Source organism: Microcaecilia unicolor, chromosome 6 (genome assembly GCF_901765095.1).
Source record: "Microcaecilia unicolor chromosome 6, aMicUni1.1, whole genome shotgun sequence".
Lineage (NCBI taxonomy): Eukaryota > Metazoa > Chordata > Amphibia > Gymnophiona > Siphonopidae > Microcaecilia > Microcaecilia unicolor.
Genome location: NC_044036.1, coordinates 211,447,773 through 211,472,054, shown reverse-complemented (window position 1 = coordinate 211,472,054; position 24,282 = coordinate 211,447,773). Strand labels below are relative to the sequence as shown.

The 24,282-nt window shown below is 48.2% G+C and overlaps 1 protein-coding gene across 1 annotated transcript in view; it reads right to left on the bottom strand.

Annotated features, from left to right (window-relative positions):
- Positions 1-24,282, bottom strand: part of LOC115471985 (histone acetyltransferase KAT2A-like) — a 754,860-nt gene that overhangs the window by 146,458 nt on the left and 584,120 nt on the right. The window contains 1 exon segment of the mRNA XM_030205993.1: positions 13,619-13,655. Coding sequence (XP_030061853.1) covers positions 13,619-13,655 — 37 coding nt within the window.

Below are 24,282 nucleotides of genomic sequence, written 5' to 3'. Positions count from 1 at the left end.
ATGACGCGGGGACAAAGTTTGTGCCTGTCCCCCACGAACTCTGTCCCTGTCCCCGTGAACTCTGTCCCTAGCCACAGAAGCCTCGCTGTTTAACCACACTTAAGATTTACCTTTGGGTTTAAAAAGCAAAATCATGTGCATGTAAGGACTGCATACACGAATTAAAACAAATGCCCTTAAAATGTAATAATGCTGGACTGGTCTGGCAAGCAATAATGAAACAGTGATGGAATATTCATTCACATAACAAGCAATAATGAACACTAATTTTTCTAATCATTCTACAACTCCAAGCACATTTAATTCTTTTCTCACTATACAAAACAAGAAACCACAGAAAAACTGAAATAGAGATCTCCCTCAAGAAAGCCAGGTAAGCACTCGTAAAAGAGAAACAGAAATGTATTTTCTCTTGCAAAATACAAAAATAGAAAAACGTACATTTCACAAAGCAGGCACATCTCAGTCCTTAAAAAGTATTAAATAAAAATATTTCTTTTCTACCTTTGTTGTCCGAGCACTTTATTTTTCTAATTGGGATGGTCCCAGTCTCTTTTCCACTTTCCAAGTGTCCGTCTTCTCTAAATTCTTTTTGACGTTGACGTTTCCATTTCCTCTCTCTCCTCTAGGCTTTGTCCTTTCCTTCTCTACATCTGTCTGGTAGTGACCTTTCATGTCCCCCCCCTTGTGTTTATCCTCCTTTCTTTCACCTTAGTCTCTGTTTCACTTCTCATCTACCTACTAGCTTTTACCATTGCTCCCTCTGTCTCTCACTTAATATCCAGTCTTCTAAACCCCTATCTCCCTCATCTACCCTCCACTGGATCTCATCACCCTATCAGTCCCCAGCTCCATACGTTTCTCTCTTTCATTCCCTTGCTTCCAAAGCCCTATACCCCATGCCCTTCCTTCCTCTTCCCCTCTTGCAAGGTAGTGTCGCTCTCCCTCCCTCCCTTCTTCATTTCCTCCAAGGTCTGATGTCACTTTCCCTCCCTCTCCCCCTCCACAAAGTCTGGTGTTGCTCTCCCTCCATACCACCCCGCCCCCCCATCAAGTCTGGTGCCGCTTTCACTCCCCCCCCTCCCCACAAGTTCTTGTGTCGCTTTCCCTCCCTCCCCCTCCCAAGTTCGGTGTCACTCTCCCAATCTTCCTGCCTCCCCCCACCCCACAGGGTCGGTGTCACTCTCCCTCCCTCCGTTCCCACAGGGTCCAGTGTTGCTTGCTCTCCCACCCCCACCCCCCGCCGCTGCCGCCATCGGGTCCTGTATCCCATTCTCCCTGCACCTCTCCGCTGTGCTCCCGCTGCAGCCTTTCCATCTTCTGGACTGCCAGCAGCGTCAGCATTGTAAGCACGCCTCCTTCGTGTGCTGGGAAGCCTTCTCTGCAGCGAGCAGAAACAGGAAGTCACAATAGAGAGAAGGCTTTAGAGCTCTGCGAAGGCAGCGTGCTTACATTACTAACGCTGCCGGCAGCCCAGAAGATGATACGGCTGCAGCAGGAGCACAGTGGAGAGGTGCAGGAGTGACACCGGAGCTTGCAGAGAGGGACGGAGAGTGCGATACAGGACCAGACAGCGGTGGCGTGGGGGGGGGGGCAGGGAGAGCAAGCGAACAACACCGGACTTGGAAGGAAGGGAGGGAGGACAAGAAAAAGGTAGGCGTCTGTTGTACCGCGGGTGCAGGGGTTATTACTGCTCCTGCGGGGCGGGGAAATAACCTCTTTTTGCACCGGTGGTAAAACTTTGAAAAATTTCCCCATTCCTGCGGTTTTACTGCGGATTACTGCAGTTTACCGTGATTATCCGCTCCCGTCATTCTCTACAATACAGTATAAGGTAAAATTATGTATAATCATACCTGATAATTTTCTTTCCATTAATCATAGCTGATCAATCCATAGACTGGTGGGTTGTGTCCATCTACCAGCAGGTGGAGATAGAGAGCAAACTTTTGCCTCCCTATATGTGGTCATGTGCTGCCGGAAACTCCTCAGTATGTCGATATCAAAGCTCCATCCGCAGGACTCAGCACTTAGAGAATTACACCCACGAAGGGACACTCTGCCCAGCTCACCACCGCCGAAACGGGGGAGGGGAATTAACCCAGCTCATCCCCACACAAGTGGGGGAGGGGAATCCGTCCAGCTCATCCCCGCGGAGCGGGGGAGGGACACCACACCCGCCGATGCGGGGGGATCTGGCTTATCCTGCAACCGCAACCGCGGGAGGAACTGACTGACCCTAACACCGCCGAAGCGGGAGGGGTACAAAGCTGCCCTACAGCCGCACGAAGCGGGAGGGAGTGCCGGCAGAATTTATGTCTCAATCCAGCCCCGTAAAACGGGGGGGAGAGGAATGCAGCAGCTCACTGTAACACAAACTCGTCTCAACTCTTGAAGAATCCAAGTGAAAAAACTTGAACACGAAGTCTTTCTGAAGTAACTGAAGACTAAACTTGAACCTGAAATGCAACCAGAATAAAAACAGTACAGATATCTGGGAGGGGCTATGGATTGATCAGCTATGATTAATGGAAAGAAAATTATCAGGTATGATTATACATAATTTTACCTTCCATATCATCAAGCTGATCAATCCATAGACTGGTGGGATGTACCGAAGCAGTACTCACCCAGGGCGGGACATTGAAATCCCTGACCTCAACACTGAAGCTCCAAACCGGGCCTCCGCCCGTGCGGCCACCGTCAAACGGTAATGCTTGGAGAATGTATGAGCCGAAGCCCAAGTTGCCGCCTTGCATATCTCTTCCAAGGAGACGGATCCGGCCTCTGCCATCGAGGCCGCCTGAGCTCTTGTGGAGTGAGCCTTCAGCTGGATAGGCGGCACCTTCCTTGCGGCCACATAAGCCGCTGCAATGGCTTCCTTGACCCATCTTGCCACTGTAGGCTTAGCAGCCTGCAGACCCTTACGAGGACCTGCAAACAGGACAAACAGATGATCCGATTTCCGGAAATCATTGGTCACTTCCAAGTATCTGATGATGACTCGCCTCACATCCAGATATTTAAGAGCAGAGTACTCCTCTGGGTAGTCCTCCCTACGAAAGGAAGGGAGACAGAGCTGCTGATTCACATGGAAGCGAGAAACAATCTTGGGCAGAAAGGAAGGCACTGTGCGAATAGTCACTCCTGCCTCAGTGAACTGCAGAAAAGGCTCTCGACATGAGAGCGCCTGGAGCTCGGAAACTCTTCTGGCTGAAGTGATAGCCACCAAAAAGACTGCTTTCCACGTCAGGTCTTTCAGAGATGCCCTTAACAAGGGTTCAAAAGGCGGCTTCTGCAATGCTCTTAGCACCAGGTTGAGATTCCATGCAGGCACCACTGAGTGCAGAGGAGGGCGCCGGTGATTAACTCCCTTGAGAAAGCGCACCACATCTGGCTGCGAAGCCAGGGAAGCACCCTTCAGGCGGCCCCTGAAGCAAGCCAGAGCCACTACCTGGACTTTAAGGGAACTGAGCGACAGGCCTTTCTCCAGACCTTCTTGCAGGAACGCCAACACTGAAGAAATTGGAGCAGTGAAGGGAGAAAGTGAGCCTGCTTCACACCATGCTGCAAAGATACGCCAAACCCTGGCGTAAGCAGTAGAAGTAGAGCGCTTCCTCGCTCTCAGCATAGTGGCGATGACCTTGTCTGAGAAGCCCTTCTTCCTCAGACGCTGCCGCTCAATAGCCAGGCCGTAAGACCAAAGGGAGAGGGATCCTCCATCACCACGGGACCCTGATGTAACAGGCCCTGCTCCACTGACAGCCGCAGAGGATCGTCGACTGAGAGCCTGAACAAGTCCGCATACCAGGGACGTCTGGGCCAATCCGGACCCACCAGGATTACCCTGCCGGGATGCTTTGCCACCCGGTCTAGCACCCTGCCCAACATGGGCCAGGGCGGGAACACATAGAGGAGCTCTTGTGTCGGCCACTGTTGGAGAAGAGCATCTACTCCCAGGGATCGAGGGTCCCGTCCTCTGCTGAAAAAGCGCGGCACTTGGCCATTGGCCGATGACGCCATCAGATCTAGGCTCGGCTGGCCCCAGCGCTTCGTGATGTCCAAGAACGCCTGAGCAGATAGTTGCCACTCTCCGGGCTCCAAGGTATGGCGACTGAGAAAGTCCGCCTTGACATTCATGACTCCGGCAATGTGGGCCGCTGAAAGCTGCTCCAGGTTCGCTTCCGCCCACTGGCAAAGACTCATAGCCTCCTTGGCTAGAGGGGCGCTCTGGTACCTCCCTGGCGGTTGATATAGGCCACAGCCGTGGCATTGTCCGACAGGACCCGTACAGGCTTCAACACGAGTACCGGGATGAACTCCAATAACACCAAGCGAATGGCTCTGAGTTCCAGGAGGTTGATAGACCACTTGCCTCTGCAGGAGACTAGAGCCCCTGCGCTGTCCTTCCCAAGCAGTGGGCTCCCCAGCCCATCAAAGAGGCGTCTGTCGTGACGACAATCCACTCCGGGGTCACCAGAGGCAATCCTGCAGACAACTTGTCTGTCTGCGTCCACCAGCTCAGCGCCTTGCGCACTGCTGGGTCCACGGGAAGGCGCACAGCATAATTCTCCGACATCGGAGTCCAGCGCAGCAGCAGAGATAGCTGTAGTGGTCTCATATGAGCCCTGGCCCAGGGCACTACTTCCATCGTGGCCGTCATAGAGCCCAACAGCTGCACGTAGTCCCAAGCCCGAATAGGAGAGGCTACTAGGAACTAGTCCACCTGAGCCTGAAGCTTGACAATCCGATTGTCTGGCAGGAACACTCTGCCCACTTGGGTGTCGAATCGAACTCCCAGATACACCAGGGACTGAGTTGGGCGCAGCTGGCTCTTCTTCCAGTTGATGATCCATCCCAGGGAGCTCAAAAGAGCAACTACCCGGTCCATAGCTTTGCCGCACTCTGCATAAGAGGGGGCTCAGATCAACCAGTCGTCCAGATAAGGATGGACTTGTACTCCTTCCTTTAGCAGGAAGGCCGCTATGACCCCCATTACTTTGGAAAAGGTCCGCGGAGCAGTAGCCAACCCGAAAGGGAGGGCTCTGAACTGGAAGTGTCGTCTCAGGACTGTAAAACGCAGAAAGCGTTGGAGAGGAGGCCAGATGGGAATATGCAGGTACGCTTCCTTGATGTCCAAGGAAGCCAAGAACTCTCCTGCCTTCACTGCCGCTATAACAGAGCGGAGAGTCTCCATGCGAAAGTGCCTCACTTTCCAGGCCCGATTGACCCCTTTGAGGTCGAGGATAGGCCGGACAGAATCTCCTTTCTTTGGAACCACAAAGTAAATGGAGTAACGTCCCTTGCCAATCTGATTTTTTGGCACCGGAACGACCGCACCCAGGCGGATCAGGTTGTCCAAGGTCTGCTGCACTACCACAGCTTGACCGGAGACTTGCAGGGAGAGAGTACAAACCCGTCTCTTAAGGGTTGGCAGAACTCTAGCTTGTAGCCATCTCTGATGACTTCCAGCACCCACGCGTCTGAAGTTATAGTGGTCCACTCGCCCAGAAACGAGGACAGCCGTCCTCCAATCTGCACTGGGGCGTGGACCAAGGCCCCGTCATTGGGTACGAGACCCTGGGGGAGGACCGGAGGGAGCACCTCCGGGACGGCGGTCTCTGCGAAAGGAATGCTGCTTGGGGGAGAAATTCCTCTTGAAGGAAGAGGGGGCAGAGGAACCCGACTTGCCCGGGCGGTATGGAGGTATCGGGACGAGTACTAACCCGAGCCCTGACCTCTGGTAATTTCTTGCCCTTAGACGTGCCGAGATCGGTCACGATTTTGTCCAGCTCGACCCCAAAGAGCAGCTTGCCTTTAAAAGGCAATCTAGCCAGGCGGGATTTAGAGGCGTGGTCAGCAGACCAATGTTTCAGCCAAAGCCACCGCCGCGCAGAGACTGTCTGAGCCATGCCTTTAGCTGAGGCTCTCCAGACATCATACAGCAAGTCTGCCAAATAGGCTAAGCCCGATTCCAGGGCCGGCCAATCAGCCCTCAAGGAATGATCCGAGGGGGAAGCCCGCTGCACCATAGTCCGGCACGCCCTGGCCACATAGGAGCCGCAAACTGAGGCCTGCAAACTTAAAGCAGCTGCCTCCAAGGACGACCTTAAGGCCGCCTCCAATCTTCTGTCTTGGGCGTCCTTTAGGGCCGTGCCACCTTCCACCGGCAACGCCGTTTTCTTAGTCACCGCAGTGATTAAAGAATCCACGGTAGGCCACAGATAGGCCTCACGTTCACTCACAGCCAAAGGATAGAGGCGGGACATAGCCCTAGCCACTTTAAGGCTCGTTTCCGGGACATCCCATTGAGCCGCAATTAAGGTGTGCATGGCATCATGCACGTGGAAGGTTCTAGGCGGGCGCTTCGTCCCCAGCATAATGGCAGAGCCAACAGGGGCTGAGGGAGAGACGTCCTCCGGAGAGGAAATCTTCAAAGTGTCCATGGCCTGTAACAACAGGTTGGGCAAATCCTCTGGGCTAAAAAGCCGCGCTGCAGAGGGGTCATCCGCTCCATCCGAGCGGGGATCTATCTCCTCCAAGGAATCCGCAAAGGATCGTTGGGAGACCTCAGACACGCTGCCCTCATCTACATCGGAGGAGACAAAAGTCCTCCAAGGCCTGGAAATCAACCCGAGGGCGTTTACCTCTGGGAACCTCAACCTCTTTATCAGAAGAGGGAGCAGGGGCAGCGTTTTGCATGAGGAAAGCCTGATGCAGCAGCAAAACAAACTCGGGGGAGAAACCCCCCAGACTGTGCACTTCCGCAGCCTGGGCAACAGCCCTAGACGCACTCTCAACCGGTGCTCGCAATAGCGGGGGAGAGACATGCTGCGCATCCAAAATGGCGTCCGGCGCGAAACTCCGTGAAGGAGCCGCGCGGGAAGAACGGCGCTTAACTTTAGCCGCTTTTGTGCCGTCGCCCAAATTAAGGGCGTTCATGGCATTAATGTCTCCAACCTCAAGGGCGGCCCCGAAGAAGCCGTCCGAGCCGCGTGGCCGGCCAAGATGGCGGAGGCGAGGAGCGGGGGATGGGCGTTTATGGCGGGAAAAAACCGCCCCGCCGGAGGAACGACCGGGACATTCATCGGTCACTAAACTATCACCCATCAAGGGCGAATCAGGTTGTAAAACCCCCGCATCCCCTCTAGAAGCGCTCCAGCGATCCGGGGAGCGACCCTTTGCGCCCTCGCCCTCCGACGCCATTGCCACGAGGAGAAGAATCGGGGAACCCCCTGCCCGCTATAAAAAGGTAAAATTACCTGCTTGCCGCTCCGAGCTGTAACGAACTGGTGTCCCAGTGAGTAGCTGCAATGAACGTTTAAAGAAACGTCGAATTAAACGCCTTTAAAGACGTTTAAAAATATATTTTTTTTTTTTTTTTTTTTTAAACGGAGCCAGCGGGAGGGGGGAGAAAAGGAGGGACCTGGCACCACCAGGTTTGCACTTGCTCAAAAGAGCCCTCAACCCCAGGCCTCAACAAAACCTAAAAATTAGGCTTGGAGGCCTAGCCAGAGCTGCTGCTGTGTGTGACCACCACCTGCTGAGATAGAGAACATACAGAGGAGTTTCCGGCAGCACATGACCACATATAGGGAGGCAAAAGTTTGCTCTCTATCTCCACCTGCTGGTAGATGGACACAACCCACCAGTCTATGGATTGATCAGCTTGATGATATGGAACAATAATTGCTGAAACCTGGTTAAAGCGAAAGATGATGCAACTATTCTAGACATTTGTCCTCCAGAATACACTATTATTCATTTCCCAAGGGTCAAGAAAAGAGGGGGAGGTATTGCAATCATTTATAAATCTTTCTTTTATGTAAAATTACTCTCTGAGCTACATACACCTGAATTAGAAATAGTTGCTTGCTCAATAAAAGATGTCACCTTATCCAAGCTAATTTGTTTATTGCTACTATATCGTCCTCAAGAAAACTGGAATGCAGCAGAAGCAGAGCTTACTGAATTCATTGCTACAGCTTCTATTAATAATGATGACATTGTACTGGTTGGCAACGTTAATTTAAATCTTGAAAACCCCAATGATCACAATACTAAAAACTTTCTCGACTTCCTCAACCTCTGACAATTCTCACTTTTTACAGGATTGTCCTCCCATGTCAAAGGTCATCAATTAGACATATTAGCAAGTAAATTTGGGTATTCAATAAACGTCTATATATCAAAGCCAGTATGGTCCCCTATTCCTTGGTTGGATCACAGTAGATTTACATTTATACTTAATTGGAAGGAAGTTAACAATAACACTAAAGTGGACAATAATCCACTCACCTTTAAAACTAGGGGTAAAATTGATCCTATAGATTTCTGATCTAATGAACAATTTGACCATCTGCTCTCCTCCACTCCATCTCTAAACTTTATTCAACAGTGGGATAAAACATCTAACATAGTAACATAGTAGATGACAGCAGAAAAAGACCAGCATGGTCCACCCAGTCTGCCCAACAAGATAAACTCATATGTGCTACTTTTTGTGTATACCCTACCTTGATTTGTACCTGTCCTCTTCAGGGCACAGACTGTATAAGTCTGCCCAGCATTATCCCTGCCTCCCAACCACCAGCCCCGCCTCCCACCACCGGCTCTGGCACAGACCGTATAAGTCTGCCCAGCACTATCCCCGCCTCCCATCACCGGCTCTGACGCAGACCGTATAAGTCTGCCCAGCACCATCCCCGCCTCCCAACCACCAGCCCCGCCTCCCATCACCGGCTCTGATAGATAGTTCTAGATGAGATGGTGCCAGAAAAAGTCAAATCTAGACCTAGTAAGAAATCAGCACCCTGTTTCAATGCTGGCAAATTATTTTGAGCTGAAAATAACCAAAATAAGACAGGAATTGGAAAGCTATTTAACAACAACAGATCACTTCCTTAGTACATATGGGGGCTCATTTTCAAAGCACTTAGACTTACAAAGTTCCATGGGTTACTATGGAACTTTGTAAGTCTAAGTGCTTTGAAAATACACTTCATGGTCAATTATCTTCATGTTCAATAGCAAACAGAATCTGGTCAACATTCCACCCACTCACGGCAGATTCGGTCAAACACCTCCTACAAAAATACACTTCATCACAATGTTTACTCAACACTTTTATGTCATCTCAGGGATCATTCCCTTCTTGAAATGGTAGCATTATTCTTAATCTATCTCGAAGAATACTCAGATAATTTATTTATTTGTTACATTTGTACCCTACATTTTCCCACCTCTTTGTAGGTTCAATGTGGCTTACATAGTGCCGGAGAGCAGTTGCAGACTCCGGTGTATACAAATACAAGGTGAAGTTGTGATAGGGTAAGGATCATGTGGTAGGACCACATAGAGGAATCGTTTGATGGGAGAGTTCGGTGATGTCCATTACGAACTTTTGCACTGTTGTGTCGCAGAGATCAGGCATTTACATTGGATATGTAGGGTATGCCTTTTTAAACAGGTGGGTCTTGAGTGTCTTTCTGAAGTGTAGATAGTCGTATATGGTTTTCAAATCTTTTGGTAGTGTGTTCCATAGTTGTGTGCTGATGTAAGAAAAACTGGATGCATAAGTTGATTTGTATTTGAGTCCTTTGCAGCTTGGGTAGTGTAGATTTAGGTACGTTCGTGTTGATACGGATGAGTTTCTGGCTGGTAGGTCGATTAGATCTGTCATATAATCCGGTGCTTCACCGTATATGATTTTATGAACCATAGTACAGATTTTGAAGGCAATGCGTTCTTTGATAAACAGAAGTGTTGTATCCAACTATAGGCCAGTAGTCACAATCCTTCTGTTAGTAAAAGTGATAGAGGGTTTGGGTTGCCCACCAGCTAATGTACTATCTTCAAAATCACTCCATTTTACACTATTCTCAAACTGGCTTTAGACCCTCATAAAGCACTGAAACAGTTCTCACTACTCTTTTAGCTAACTTCAGATGGGAATTAAATATAGGTAATAAACTTATAATTCTCCAATTTTCTAGTGGCTTCGACACTGTTGATCATAAGATTCTATTAAATCTTCTGGATTATTACGGTATATGTGGAGTTGTTCTAAAATGTTTTTCTGGTTTCTTAAAATCTAGGTCCTTTCAAGTAAAACAGTCAGGTATAATCTCCTCACCATGGTCCTCTTGTGGTGGAGTGTCTCAGGGCTCCCCTCAATCACCTATCTTATTCAATGTTATGATAATCCCCTTAGGCAACCTACTAGAAGCTCATGGATTTTTCATATATATGTATGCCGATGATGTCACAATATATATTTCATTTGTCGAGGAATTAAATGAAATTACAACCAGAATAAGACTAGGCCTAACTTTAGTGGAATTTTGGGCATCCAACTTCAAATTAAAACTCAATAAAGAAAAAACAGAGGGCGTCTTTTACTAAGGTGCTCTCACGTTTTTAGCGCATGCTAAAATTGTGGGTGTGCTAAACGTTAGAGACGCCCATAGGAAAGCATTAGCGTCTCTAACGTTTAGCATACCTACAATTTTAGCGCGCGTCAAAAACGTGAGCGTGCCTTAGTAAAAGACCCCCAAAGTTCTTAATAGTAACAAATCCTCAACATCCTATGACTATCAAAAATTTTACAATTGATGACATAACCTATACCTTAGAATCTACTATGAAAATTCTGGGGATAACATTTGATCAAAGTAGTTTCAAGTATCTTCAGTATGCTATTGAAATGAAAAAGACTAAGACCATTCTTCACAAGATCAGCATTTTGTACCTTAGTCCAATCATTAGTCTTAACAAAATTGGACAACTGCAATTCCATATATGCAGGTACGATGTTGTCGTCTTAAAAAGTTACAAAGTGCTCAAAACACAGCAGCTTGTCTTATCTGTAAATCACCATGCTATACAAAAACATCACCTCTTCTTTTTGGTTTACTGTACATTGGCTCCCAAAAAAATAAACAATATCTTTTAAACTAAGGGGCCCTTTAACTAAGCTGTATAAGCGTCTATGCGTGCTAAAATCGAGTTACCGCCCGGCTACCTCGTGGCTGTTGAAGTAATTTCATTTTTGGAGTGCGTCCGATACATCTGTCTGAAAATAATTTTTTATTTTTGGATGCGCGTGTCAGGTTTTCATGGCAGAAACTAGGTTGGTGAGCCCTTGGGCCACTGCCGTGGAGCTGCAGTGGCAGGCAAAACCACCCCACGCCAGAGCCAAGGCAGAACTCTGACAGGAACAGCTAGCCTTCACCTGCACTTGACCGCCGTTCCTCAGGAGTTGAGCCCCTGGGTGCAGGCGGCTGGCAGGACTTACCAGACAAGGCAGGAACTGAATACCAACTAGGCTGAACAGGGACTAATGGTCAGAGGGGAAAGGAATATACATAGGCAGCAAGGCAGGAAACAGGGCTAGGACTCACAGACAGACAATACTACACAAAGCAGGAAATGGACAAGCTAAAGGACAGGAACTGAAAGCTGCCAAGCAGCCACTGAAACAGGGTACAAATACTGTCAGACAAGAGTCAGGACTGAAAGCTGCCACGCAGCCACTAAGAAAGAGACAGAGACAAATAGAAACTAGACTACGGATACAGACCAGAAACAAGACTAGGAAATAATCAATAAACCTAAGCTAAACTACACACAGACTAACTAGAACCGGACAAGAAACTCAAACAAGAAACCAGAATAGGCAGAAGTGCAGCAAAGCACCAACAAACCAGGGACCTTAGACGATGCAAAGGCAAACACAGAAGTTTCCAGGTGATTAATAAAGCCCATCAGCTGCTGAAGTTCAGTTACAGGAATCACCAGGCAGCTATGGGTGCTGTTCAGGCCCAAACAAGAGAAGTCTGGCAGCCTCGAAGATCCAGACCGGACCGGGCCGGGCCAAAGTCTGGAACGGGTGACAGTCCACAGCAGCCACCGGTCCTGGCCACCAGCGGGCGAGGTGAGCACAGCCAAGGAAACATTCACATAACGTGACAGTGCGTATTGGGTGCTCACCATGTGGCATTTGACGTGTGTAGGTCATTACTGCCCAGTTACCGTGTGAGACTTTACCGCTAGGTCAATGGCTGGCGGTATGTCTCAGACCCAAAATGGACATGCGGCAATTTTCATTTTGTCTCACGTCCATTTTTGTTAAAAATAAAAAGGCATTTTTTGCAGGTGCGCTGAAAAATGATTCTGCGTGCACCCAAAACACGAGTCTACACTACCGCAGGCCATTTTTCAGCGCACCTTACTAAAAGGGACCCCTGTGTATCTGTTTACCAGATTCTATATGGTATGTATTCATCCTACATGAATAATCTCAACAACTTATCACTATGCAATGCCTCCACAAAATCAAGAGATTATCTAATCCTACACTTCCTAAACTGTAAGAACTTAATCTACAAAACCATCCATTCTGCTAACTTTTCATATCAGAGCACTAAAATATATAATTCTCTTACCAAATAGTTCAGACACACAAATGACTACATGTTGTTTTGTAGCCTACTGAAAATTCATCTATTCAGTTCAACATTTAATAAAGAAAAGAACTATTCTTAAATAAATAAGGGCCCTTTTTACAAAGCAGTGGTATGCCCAATGTGGGCTTACCGCTTGCTAAACAGGAAGTACCGCTGGGCTACCGCGGTACTTCCCACCCCTACCGAACCGTCATATCCGGCAAAACAAAAATATATTTATTTTTGTAGCGCGAGTGTAACCAGCGGTAATTGGGCAATGTTGCGTGCTGCCTGGTTACTGTCGGGTTAGCGCAGGAGCCCTTACCACCACTTCAATGGGTGGCGGTAAAGGCTCCCCGCCAAAATGGCCGCATGGAAAGTGTTTTACTTGTCACACGGCTATTTTCTGCAGGAAAGAGAGACTTCCCTTTTACCCGCTGCGGTAAAAGGGGGTCTTGGCGGAAGTGAAAAACATATGCTGATGCCAGCGCAGGCCCCCTTTTGCTGCAGCTTGGTAAAAGGGGCCCTAAATGAATACTCCTTTTTATCACACTCTTATGTTTAGACTCCAAGTGCTCAGCAACTGTTCATTGATTTGATTGTATTCACACCAATAGTTCATATCTACTTCATTTCATAATTCAGTTTAAATACTGACTATTTCATGTTCCTTATCTACACAAACTTTTATTGTGTTTACATATTAGGGGTTTCAACCTGTTTAATGTATTTTCATGAATGTTAATAGTCCCTATAACTGTATTTCATGAATTTGATGTTTGTTGTGTAAGCCACATTGAATTTGAGATTATCTTGAGCTAATGTGGGATAAAAAATGTCAAAATAAATGAATAAATAAATAAATAAATTCCCCAGGTTCTCAGCCCACTGCATTAACTATTAGGCTATTCCTCCACTCTCATCTAGTTTGTAAACCTCTAAAGAGTAGTGAGTGACTGCTTCTTACATATGTAGTACTGTGCATGTTTAATAGTATTATAGAAATGGTAAATGGAAATACTAATTTATTTGTACAGGCAGATTTTATCCTTATGTGATCAGCAATCAAGCCCTTCATAACTTAATGCACTTTGAATACATGCTCTGCAGAAGACAAATTTCACCGTACACTGCATGTTACAGATGTTATGATATGGTAACTTTCCACTCACCCTTTTTCTTTTCCTAAGGACTTCCATCCTGTTTCTCCTAAAAATAAATACAACATTTATGCTCTCTGAATACAAAAATCAGCAATATCAACCTCTTCATTCAGCAAAATTTCTAAAGAATGAAACTAGTTGGTAAATGCAGCAAAATACACATTATTCAGAAAAGATTGATTTCACAAGAAAGAAGGCCATAACTACATTTTGGAAAAGAGGGCTTCAGACTTTTTGAATGAAAATTAGTAATAAAATGAAGCCAAACAGCTGAGGCTCTAAACATGATTTATTTTCTCACATTTGGAGACTCATTTTTAAAACACACAAACTTTTAAATAATCAGTATAACAAAACTAGGGGGTCTTTTACAAAGGTGTGTTAGCGTTTTTAGTGTGCGCTCATGATTAGTCCATGAAATACTACAGTCACCCATATGGGCATCTCTAGTGTTTAGCGCACGCTTATTTTTAGTGTGCACTAAAAACACTAGCACACCTTTGTAAAAGGAGTCCCTAATTACTCAGAAGATTAAACTAAAATTACATAGCTAGACAAGAAAAGCCAAGATGTTAGAAAGAATTCATTTATTCAGAAGTAAAGCTGCATAAAGAAAAAAAAGTCAAACACCAATTTCTTAATACCTTGGTCAAATCTCTCAAGGGTTAGTAAACACCATTAGACTGCAAGGACCCTGTTTACTAAGGTGCGCTAGTGCTTTTAGTGCATGCTAAAATTAGAATGTGCTAAATGCTACAGACACTCATATATTCCTATGGGTGACTCTAGCATTAGCGTGTGCTCATTTTTAGCATGCACTAAAAATGCTAGCGCACCTTAGTAAACAGGTCACAATAATATATAATTTTAAACTAGGGCGAAATCAGAAAGGTAATACCAAAGAACTGTGATAAAAAAATGTTTGATAAAAATACATCCAAAAGTTAAAAACCAGATATGGCCATGTTTTGCCTGCAGCATAAATCAGAAGTTAGTAATTATATACAGAACAAAAAAAAATCAAACATAAATAAATGAAATAAATCCATATAATTGCATAGTATCTAATTATCTATACCTGTTTTTTGTATGTTATCACTTGTAAGCAAGTACTGTGAACAGCTTATATAGTTTGCCACTTGTGTGACAGTTTCTTGGCAGACTATTAGAAGGATACCATTGCCTTCCCCAGTCATCTTTGCCTAAGGCCAGGTACTCATTTACTGACTGAAAATGGATGGATGATTGGAGTTGCCAAAAGGCCAACAACCTGACAGAAATCCCAGTGTGGAATTCACACTCAGGTCATATATACAGCTGGCAAATGATCTACCAATTGCACCAACAGACTTTAACCCCTCCCAAAAAAAAAAAAAAAAAAACTTAAATAAAACATTCAAAATTATATCATTCAATAAGATAAACACTATATTTAAAAATTACTATGTATATACTCCATATAAATGCTACATATGATAAATATATTTTTAAAATATAAGTTAGTTGCCAGTATGACAGCCAAAAACACCATCTGGTCACTCAAAAGTTGGGAACATGCTAAGCACTAGTCTATAAAGGCAAAACAACCATGCAGCATGGTGTGTAAATGTACACACCTTGAAAGGAAGATAAAACCAGGAGGCAGACCTTGTGAAGAACTCAGTCTTTATTTGTAAATTAAAAGCTCCTAGGAGTTCAACATTCAGTGCCCGACATGGCCATGTTTCGCCAGAGATAAAGGCTGCGTCAGGGGCTGTGGTTACCAGCTGGTGTAAAACTTCAAATGTCATCTTGGCTACCACGTTTTATCAGTTGGACCAGTGGCTACATCGGGCACTGAATATTGAACTTCTTGGAGCCTTTAATTTAGAAATAAAGACTGTGTTCTTCACAAGGTCTGCCTCTTGGTTTTATCTTTCATGTTGGATTTGGCAGACCGCTTGCCTTGTTGTTTTCTGTCTTGCACCTTAAAAGGGCATGTCTGGGGCAGAGATTTGGTTCACATTGGACGGGACCAGAAACTATGCACTCATGATGTATTTCTTAAATGTCATGAGTCCAGATGGCTACAAATGGATGCACCCCACATGTACACCTTCAACAAAAAGCAACCAAACAGGAGAAATGTTTCTTTTGACCTGGGGTTTTGGTTGGTTTGTTGTGCTGCTGTTTGGTTTCTCAGTGCGTAGTCAGGCTTCACTCATTCTCTAGTAACCCCTCTGCCCTCACTCAACCCTCCACAGCCCCATTAACACCCATTCTGCTCTATATTGCCCCTTTTTACCAAATACCTGCTCCTCCCCTCAGCCCCAGCAGAATGGAATGGACCCCTTGCCCATCTGTTTTTTAGGACCTCCTCTCAGCTCCTCCACCTTCTCTCTAAATGCAAAAGCCAGTGTGTGTGTGTGTGTGTGTGTGTGTGTGTGTGTGTGTGTGTGTGTGTGTGTGTGTGTGTGCACATTTGGCTGTGCCCATCTACCACAGTTTGTCTCTATATCTGACTGTTTCTGTTTATCATGTGGGTGTATAATGCGGTATCATAGCTGGTGACTGGTCTTGAGCGCAACTGGTGGTGGTATCAAGCAGAAGCAGAAGCAAGGTGCTGCTCTTGTGGGTACTGGCTCACAGGAGACAGAGACAATAATAAAGGAGGGCGGCCCCTATAGTTCTTAGACATGACAGAGGAGCACTGCATGCACAAGTTTAGGTTTAATAAGAAGACTATATTGCACCTGTGTAACCAGCAAGAGGAAGACCTATAGCTCACTGATTGGAGGGGACAGGCCTAGCCAGTCCAGTCAGTCACCTCACGCTAGATTGCTCAGTTTCTGCAGGCCTTTCTCAGGACAGACACTCAACACATTCTTCTTCCCTGAGCATGAGTAGCAGCAACAACAAATCGCAACAGAATTCTTTGAGCTGGCACATTTCCCCCTAGGTGCTCAAGGAAACAGACTGCCTACACATTGCCATCAAATCACCTACAGGCAAGGAGGTCATTAATAAGAACTGAGAATCCTACTGTTCCTTTAAGATGCAGGTGGTCTGCAATGCCTCTGATGTTATTTGACCACGGAAAACCTTAAGCGAATGCTACATACCTGTAGAAGGTATTCTCCAAGGACAGCAGGCTGATTGTCCTCACTGATGGGTGACGTCCACGGCACCCCCTCCAATCGGAATCTTCACTAGCAAAGACGTTTGCTAGCCCTCACGCACAGATGCGCACCCCGCCGAACCGGCTCATGTTCGTCAGTCCCGTATGTAGCAAGACAAAGACAAGGGAAGACACAACTCCAAAGGGGAGGCGGGCGGGTTTGTGAGAACAATCAGCCTGCTGTCCTCAGAGAATACCTTCTACAGGTATGTAGCATTCGCTTTCTCCGAGGACAAGCAGGCTGCTTGTTCTCACTGATGGGGTATCCCTAGCCCCCAGGCTCACTCAAAACAACAAACATGGTCAATTGGGCCTCGCAACGGCGAGGACATAACTGAGATTGACCTAACATCTTCTTCAACTAACTGAGAGTGTAGCCTGGAACAGAATAAAAAATGGGCCTAGGGGGGTGGAGTTGGATTCAAACCCCAAACAGATTCTGAAGCACCGACTGCCCGAACCGACTGTCGCGTCGGGTATCCTGCTGCAGGCAGTAATGAGATGTGAATGTGTGGACAGATGACCATGTCGCAGCTTTGCAAATCTCTTCAATAGTGGCTGACTTCAAGTGGGCCACTGATGCTGCCATGGCTCTAACATTGTGAGCCGTGACATGACCCTCAAGAGCCAGCCCAGCCTGGGTGTAAGTGAAGGAAATGCAATCTGCTAGCCAATTGGATATGGGGCGTTTCCCCACAGCCACTCCCCTCCTGTTGGGATCAAAAGAAACAAACATTTGGGCGGACTATCTGTTGGGCTGTGTCCGCTCCAGATAGAAGGCCAATGCTCTTTTGCAGTCCAATGTGTGCAGCTGACGTTCAGCAGGGCATGAATGAGGACGGGGAAAGAATGTTGGCAAGACAATTGACTGGTTCAGATGGAACTCCGACACTACCTTCGGCAAGAACTTAGGGTGAGTGCAGAGGGCTACTCTATTATGATGAAATTTGGTATAAGGAGCATGAGCTACTAGGGCTTGAAGCTCACTGACTCTACGAGCTGAAGTTACTGCCACCAAGAAAATGACCTTCCAGGTCAAGTACTTCAGATGGCATGAATTCAGTGGCTCAAAAGGAGGTTTCATCAGCTGGGTGAGAGAACGACATTGAGATCCCATGACACAGTAGGAGGTTTGATGGGGGGCTTTGACAGAAGCAAACCTCTCATAAAGCGAACAACTAAAGGCTGTCCCGAGATCGGCTTACCTTCCACACGGTAATGGTATGCACTGATTGCGCTAAGGTGAACCCTTACAGAGTTGGCCTTGAGACCAGACTCAAAGTGCAAAAGGTAGTCAAGCAGGGTCTGTGTAGGACAAGAGCGAGGATCTAAGGCCTTGCTGTCACACCAGACGGCAAACCTCCTCCATAAAAAGAAGTAACTCCTTTTAGTGGAATCTTTCCTGGAAGCAAGCAAGACACGGGAGACACCCTCTGACAGACCCAAAGAGGCAAAGTCTAAGCTCTCAACATCCAGGCCGTGAGAGCCAGAGACTGGAGGCTGGGATGCAGAAGCACCCCTTCGTTCTGGGTGATGAGGGTCGGAAAACACTCCAATCTCCACGGTTCTTCGGAGGACAACTCCAGAAGAAGAGGGAACCAGATCTGACGCGGCCAAAAAGGAGCAATCAGAATCATGGTGCCTCGGTCTTGCTTGAGTTTCAACAAAGTCTTCCCCACCAGAGGTATGGGAGGATAAGCATACAGCAGGCCTTCCCCCCAATCCAGGAGGAAGGCATCCGATGCCAGTCTGCCGTGGGCCTGAAGTCTGGAACAGAACTGAGGGACCTTGTGGTTGGCTCGAGATGCGAAGAGATCTACCAAGGGGGTGCCCCACACTTGGAAGACACAGCGCACTACTCTGGAGTTGAGCAACCACTCGTGAGGTTGCATAATCCTGCTCAACCTGTTGGCCAGACTGTTGTTTACGCCTGCCAGATATGTGGCTTGGAGAAACATGCCGTGACGGCGAGCCCACAGCCACATGCTGACGGCTTCCTGACACAGGAAGCGAGATCCGGTGCCCCCCTGCTTGTTGATGTAATACATGGCAACCTGGTTGTCTGTCTGAATTTGGATAATTTGGTGGGACAGCCGATCTCTGAAAGCCTTCAGAGCGTTCCAGACTGCTCGTAACTCCAGGAGATTGAACTGTAGACCTTGTTCCTGGAGGGACCAGCTTCCCTGGGTGTGAAGTCCATCGACATGAGCTCCCCACCCCAGCAGAGACGCATCCGTAGTCAGCACTTTTTGCGGCTGAGGAATTTGGAAAGGGCGTCCCAGAGTCAAATTGGACCAAATCGTCCACCAGTGCAGGGATTCGAGAAAACTCGTGGACAGGTGGATCACGTCCTCTAGATCCCCAGCAGCCTGAAACCACTGGGAAGCTAGGGTCCATTGAGCAGATCGCATGCGAAGACGAGCCATGGGAGTCACATGTACTGTGGAGGCCATGTGGCCAAGCAATCTCAACATCTGCCGAGCTGTGATCTGCTGGGACGCTCGCACCCGGGAGACGAGGGACAACAAGTTGTTGGCTCTCGCCTCTGGGAGATAGGCACGAGCCGTCCGAGAATCCAGCAGAGCTCCTATGAATTCGAGTCTCTGTACTGGGAGAAGATGGGACTTTGGATAATTTATCACAAACCCCAGTAGCTCCAGGAGTCGAATAGTCATCTGCATGGACTGTAGAGCTCCTGCCTCGGATGTGTTCTTCACCAGCCAATCGTCGAGATAAGGAAACACGTGCACTCCCAGTCTGCGAAGCGCTGCTGCTACCACTGCCAGGCACTTCGTGAACACCCTGGGCGCAGAGGCGAGCCCAAAGGGTAGCACACAGTACTGGAAGTGACGCGTTCCCAGACGGAATCGGAGATACTGTCTGTGAGCTGGCAGTATCGGGATATGCATGTAAGCATCCTTTAAGTCCAGAGAGCATAGCCAATCTTTTTCCTGAATCATGGGAAGAAGGGTGCCCAGGGAAAGCATCCTGAACTTCTCTTTGACCAGATATTTGTTCAGGGCCCTTAGGTCTAGGATGGGACGCATCCCCCCTGTTTTCTTTTCCACAAGGAAGTACCTGGAATAGAATCCCAGCCCTTCTTGCCCGGGTGGCACGGGCTCGACCGCATTGGCGCTAAGAAGGGTGGAGAGTTCCTCTGCAAGTACCTGCTTGTGCTGGAAGCTGAAAGACTGAGCTCCCGGTGGGCAATTTGGAGGCATGGAGGCCAAATTGAGGGCGTATCCGTGCCGGGCTATTTGGAGAACCCACTGGTCGGAGGTTATAAGAGGCCACCTTTGGTGAAAAGCTTTCAACCTCCCCCCGACCGGCAGATCGTCCGGCACGGACACTTTGATCTCGGCTATGCTCTGCTGAAGCCAGTCAAAAGCTCGCCCCCTGCTTTTGCTGGGGAGCTGTGGGGCCTTGCTGAGGCGCACGCTGCTGACGAGAGCGAGCGCGCTGGGGCTTAGCCTGGGCCGCAGGCTGTCGAGAGGGAGGATTGTACCTACGCTTACCAGAAGAGTAGGGAACAGCCCTCCTTCCCCCATAAAAACGTCTACCTGAAGAGGTAGATGCTGAAGACTGCCGGCGGGAGAATTTGTCGAATGCGTTATCCCGCTGGTGGAGCTGTTCTACCACCTGTTCGACTTTCTCTCCAAAAATGTTGTCCGCACAGCAAGGGGAGTCCGCAATCCGCTGCTGGATCCTATTCTCCAGGTCGGAGGCACGCAGCCATGAGAGTCTGCGCATCACCACACCTTGAGCAGCGGCCCTGGACGCAACATCAAAGGTATCAAATACCCCTCTGGCCAGGAATTTCCTACAAGCCTTCAGCTGCCTGACCACCTCCTGAAATGGCTTGGCTTGCTCAGAAAGGAGCTGGTCCACCAAGTCCGCCAGCTTCCGCACATTATTCCGCATATGGGTGCTCGTGTAGAGCTGGTAAGATTGAATCTTGGCCACGAGCATGGAAGAATGGTAGGCCTTCCTCCCAAAGGAGTCTAAGGTTCTATAGTCTTTGCCCGGGGGCGCCGAAGCATGCTCCCTAGAACTCTTAGCCTTCTTCAGGGCCAGATCCACCACACCAGAGTCGTGAGGCAACTGAGTGCGCATCAGCTCTGGGTCCCCATGGATCTGATATTGGGATTCTATCTTTTTGGGAATGTGGGGATTAGTTAGTGGCTTGGTCCAGTTCGCCAGCAATGTCTTTTTCAGGACATGATGCATGGGTACTGTGGACGCTTCCTTAGGTGGAGAAGGATAGTCCAAGAGCTCAAACATTTCAGCCCTTGACTCATCCTCCACAACCACCGGGAAGGGGATGGCCGTAGACATCTTCCGGACAAAGGCCGAGAAAGACAGACTCTCTGGAGGAGAAAGCTGCCTTTCAGGGGAGGGAGTGGGGTCAGAAGGAAGGCCATCAGACTCCTCGTCAGAGAAATATCTGATGTCCTCCTCTGCCTCCCATGAGGCCTCATCATCGGTATCAGACACAAGTTCACGGACCTGTGTCTGAAGCCGTGTCCGTCTCGACTCCGTGGAACCACGGCCATGGTGGGAGCGTCGAGAGGTGGACTCCCTGGCCGGCAGTGGCGAAGCTCCCTCCCCCGACGTCGTCGGAGAGTCCACCTGGGAGGCAGCTGAAACCGGTACCGCAAGCGGCACCGGTACCGGGGACCTCACCCCGGGCAAAGAGCCAGCTGTCGCCTCACTCGACGGCACCGGTGGCGCAAGCACCCCCGTACAGGAGAAGGACGCAACATCTCTTCCAGAATGCCAGGAAGAACGGCCCGGAGACTCTCGTGCAGAGTGGCTGTAGAAAAAGACTGAAAAGCTGGTGCAGGCGTCGAGGTCAGAATCCGTTCCGGGCATGGAGGCGGTACCGGGCTGTCCGGGGTAGAGCGCACCAACACCTCCTGGATGGAGGGTGAGCGGTCCTCCCGGTGCCGATGCCTGCTGGGTGCCGACTCCCTCGGTGACCCAGAGCTCCCGGTTCCCAGTCAGGAAGGTGACCGATGAGGATGCTTCTTCGACTTCTTCGAGCGAAGCATGTCACCGGAGCTCCCTGGTACCGAGGACGTTGAATCCAGACGTCGCTTCCTCGGGGCCGGGGCCAAAGAAGGTCGATCCCTGGGGGGGGGGGGGGGGGGTACCGCAGGAGCCCTCAGGGCAGGAGGAGACCTACCCGAAGGCTCACCGCCACCAGCAGGGGAATGGACAGCCCTCACCTGCACTCCAGACGAAGCCCCACCGTGCGACGACATCAGCACCAGAGGGGGTCCCGGTACCACCGACGCCGACGCACTCTTCCGAAGCCTTGGTACCGACGATGCAGGAGGAGGACGCCTCGATGATGTCGATGCGGTCTCCGAAGACTTCGGTGCTGCCGACGCCGATGCGCCCGACGAATCTCTAGATGCCGATGCCGTCGAAGCGCCGGAGAACAGAACGTTCCACTGGGCTAATCTCGGTACCCGAGTCCTCTTTTGCAAAACAGCACAAAGACTACAGGCCTGCGGGCGGTGCCCAGCCCCCAGACACTGAAGACACGAGGCGTGCCTATCAGTGAGCGAGATTACCCGGGCGCACTGGGTGCACTTCTTGAAGCCGCTGGAAGGCTTCGATGTCATGGGCGGAAAAATCGCGCCGGCAAAATCAAAATTCGCGATGATGACAAGAGGCACCGATACAAAAAGGGGGAAAAAACCCGTGCGGGCGGCCAACAAGGCCGCTCCCGAAAGCGAAAGAAAACTTACGCTGGGAAAAGACTAGAAATACGGGAAAAAGGTTCTCTCTCTCTTTTTTTTTTTCGAAAAACACGAAAGACGCGCGAGGTCCTCTGAGGGGCACGAAACGGCGGCAAAACACGACCGTCCCGAGCGCGGACAAAAGAAGACTGACGAACACGATCCGGTTCGGGCGGGAAGACGACCGTGCATGCGCGGTGCGCATCGGCGCGCGAGGGCTAGCAAACGTCTTTGCTAGTGAAGATTCCGATTGGAGGGGGTGCTGTGGACGTCACCCATCAGTGAGAACAAGCAGCCTGCTTGTCCTCGGAGAAAAAACAATACACAGAATTTTTAAGAACTGTATGACCTTGAAATGAAAGCCAGTGAAACCTCATCAACACAGGTGAAGCCTGTCATATTTTTTAGATAAAGATCTGGTTGAAGATATTCAGAAGCTGGGAAAGAAAGGAGGGATGCTGTTGCTGCAAAACTTCAGCTTGGAAGATATAGTTTGTCCTATGTGCAGAATCAGAAAGTAGAAAGATTGTGGATGCCTGGGGGTCCAGATCATTGTCAGTCCATCCTTGGTTACTATGTTCAAATTATTTTATCAGATGTGAATGACATATGGCTTACTGATTCAGTTGAATATTTCTATTTATAGGTCGAAGTGGCCATCTGCATTTACCCCGCACTAAAAGACCCTGAAGCAGCAGGGCGAATGTGAGCCGAGCGAAATGCTGGCCAACGTTGGTCTGTGGGTGTTGGCGGACACAGAAGATAGCCACTCGAGCTGCCGGAAGTGATTTAGAGCTTTTGAAAGCTAAGCACTTTCTTTGCAAAACTGTGTTATTTTGAAACTGTATTATTTTGATGCACATAAAGAATTGACAATGTGCTTCCTATATCTGTCCATGGAAGGTTTTTTCAGCCAATGATGAATTGCAGATCGTTTACGATCCTTTCAGCTCTATAGATCTTGTGATCTGGAGCTGTTTGAGGCTTTTTCCTTCCGATATTTAACTATTCAACATTGTTACTGTGGGACACCCAAGTTTTGTTTATCCGAAGGAATCTTTGGTGTTTGTTGGAGATGTTTGCTCATTTGGATCCCTCATCCATTTTATTTGTTGTAGTTGATCCTATTTCTAATTTGTGTAATTCCCCCCCCCCCCTTTATTAAGTATAGGGAGAATACAGTCACTTCTGCCTCTTTTGTGAATCAAAATGCTGCCATAAAGTGCATAAGAAAGAGGAGGAAAGAGACAGTTACAGGCTCTAACTTTCTCATTCATCAGTCCAAATAGCACATTATATAGATTCCTTCAATGTATTTAATTCTTATAATTCAAAAATATATCAAGCATCATCACAGGCATTTATCTTAATACACCTAATGGAGGCCTTCATTTCGAATCGGCTGCAGCATCAGGGGTCTTAATTGCTGCTTTTCATGGCCTCAAGTCACACACAGTGATGATCTTCTTGTGCCTAGATCAGAGAAAAATGGTACCCAACGTTTTATCCAAACTTTCAATTGTGCTTATCCAATCAGAATGCTGAAATACAAAAAAAGCCAATCAGAAACTTGACACAGTCAAATGCTAAACTGTGCGTAATTAAAGGGAACACTATCTGCATTTCAAGCAAAATATTACAATTCATTAAAAATTAGTATGCTATTTAGAATGTAAAGTTTCCAAAAACCTGCATAATCCATTAGGCTGATCTACTGTGTTGGGTAAAGGGACTTTAACATAAGAATTGCCATACTGGGTCAGTCCAAA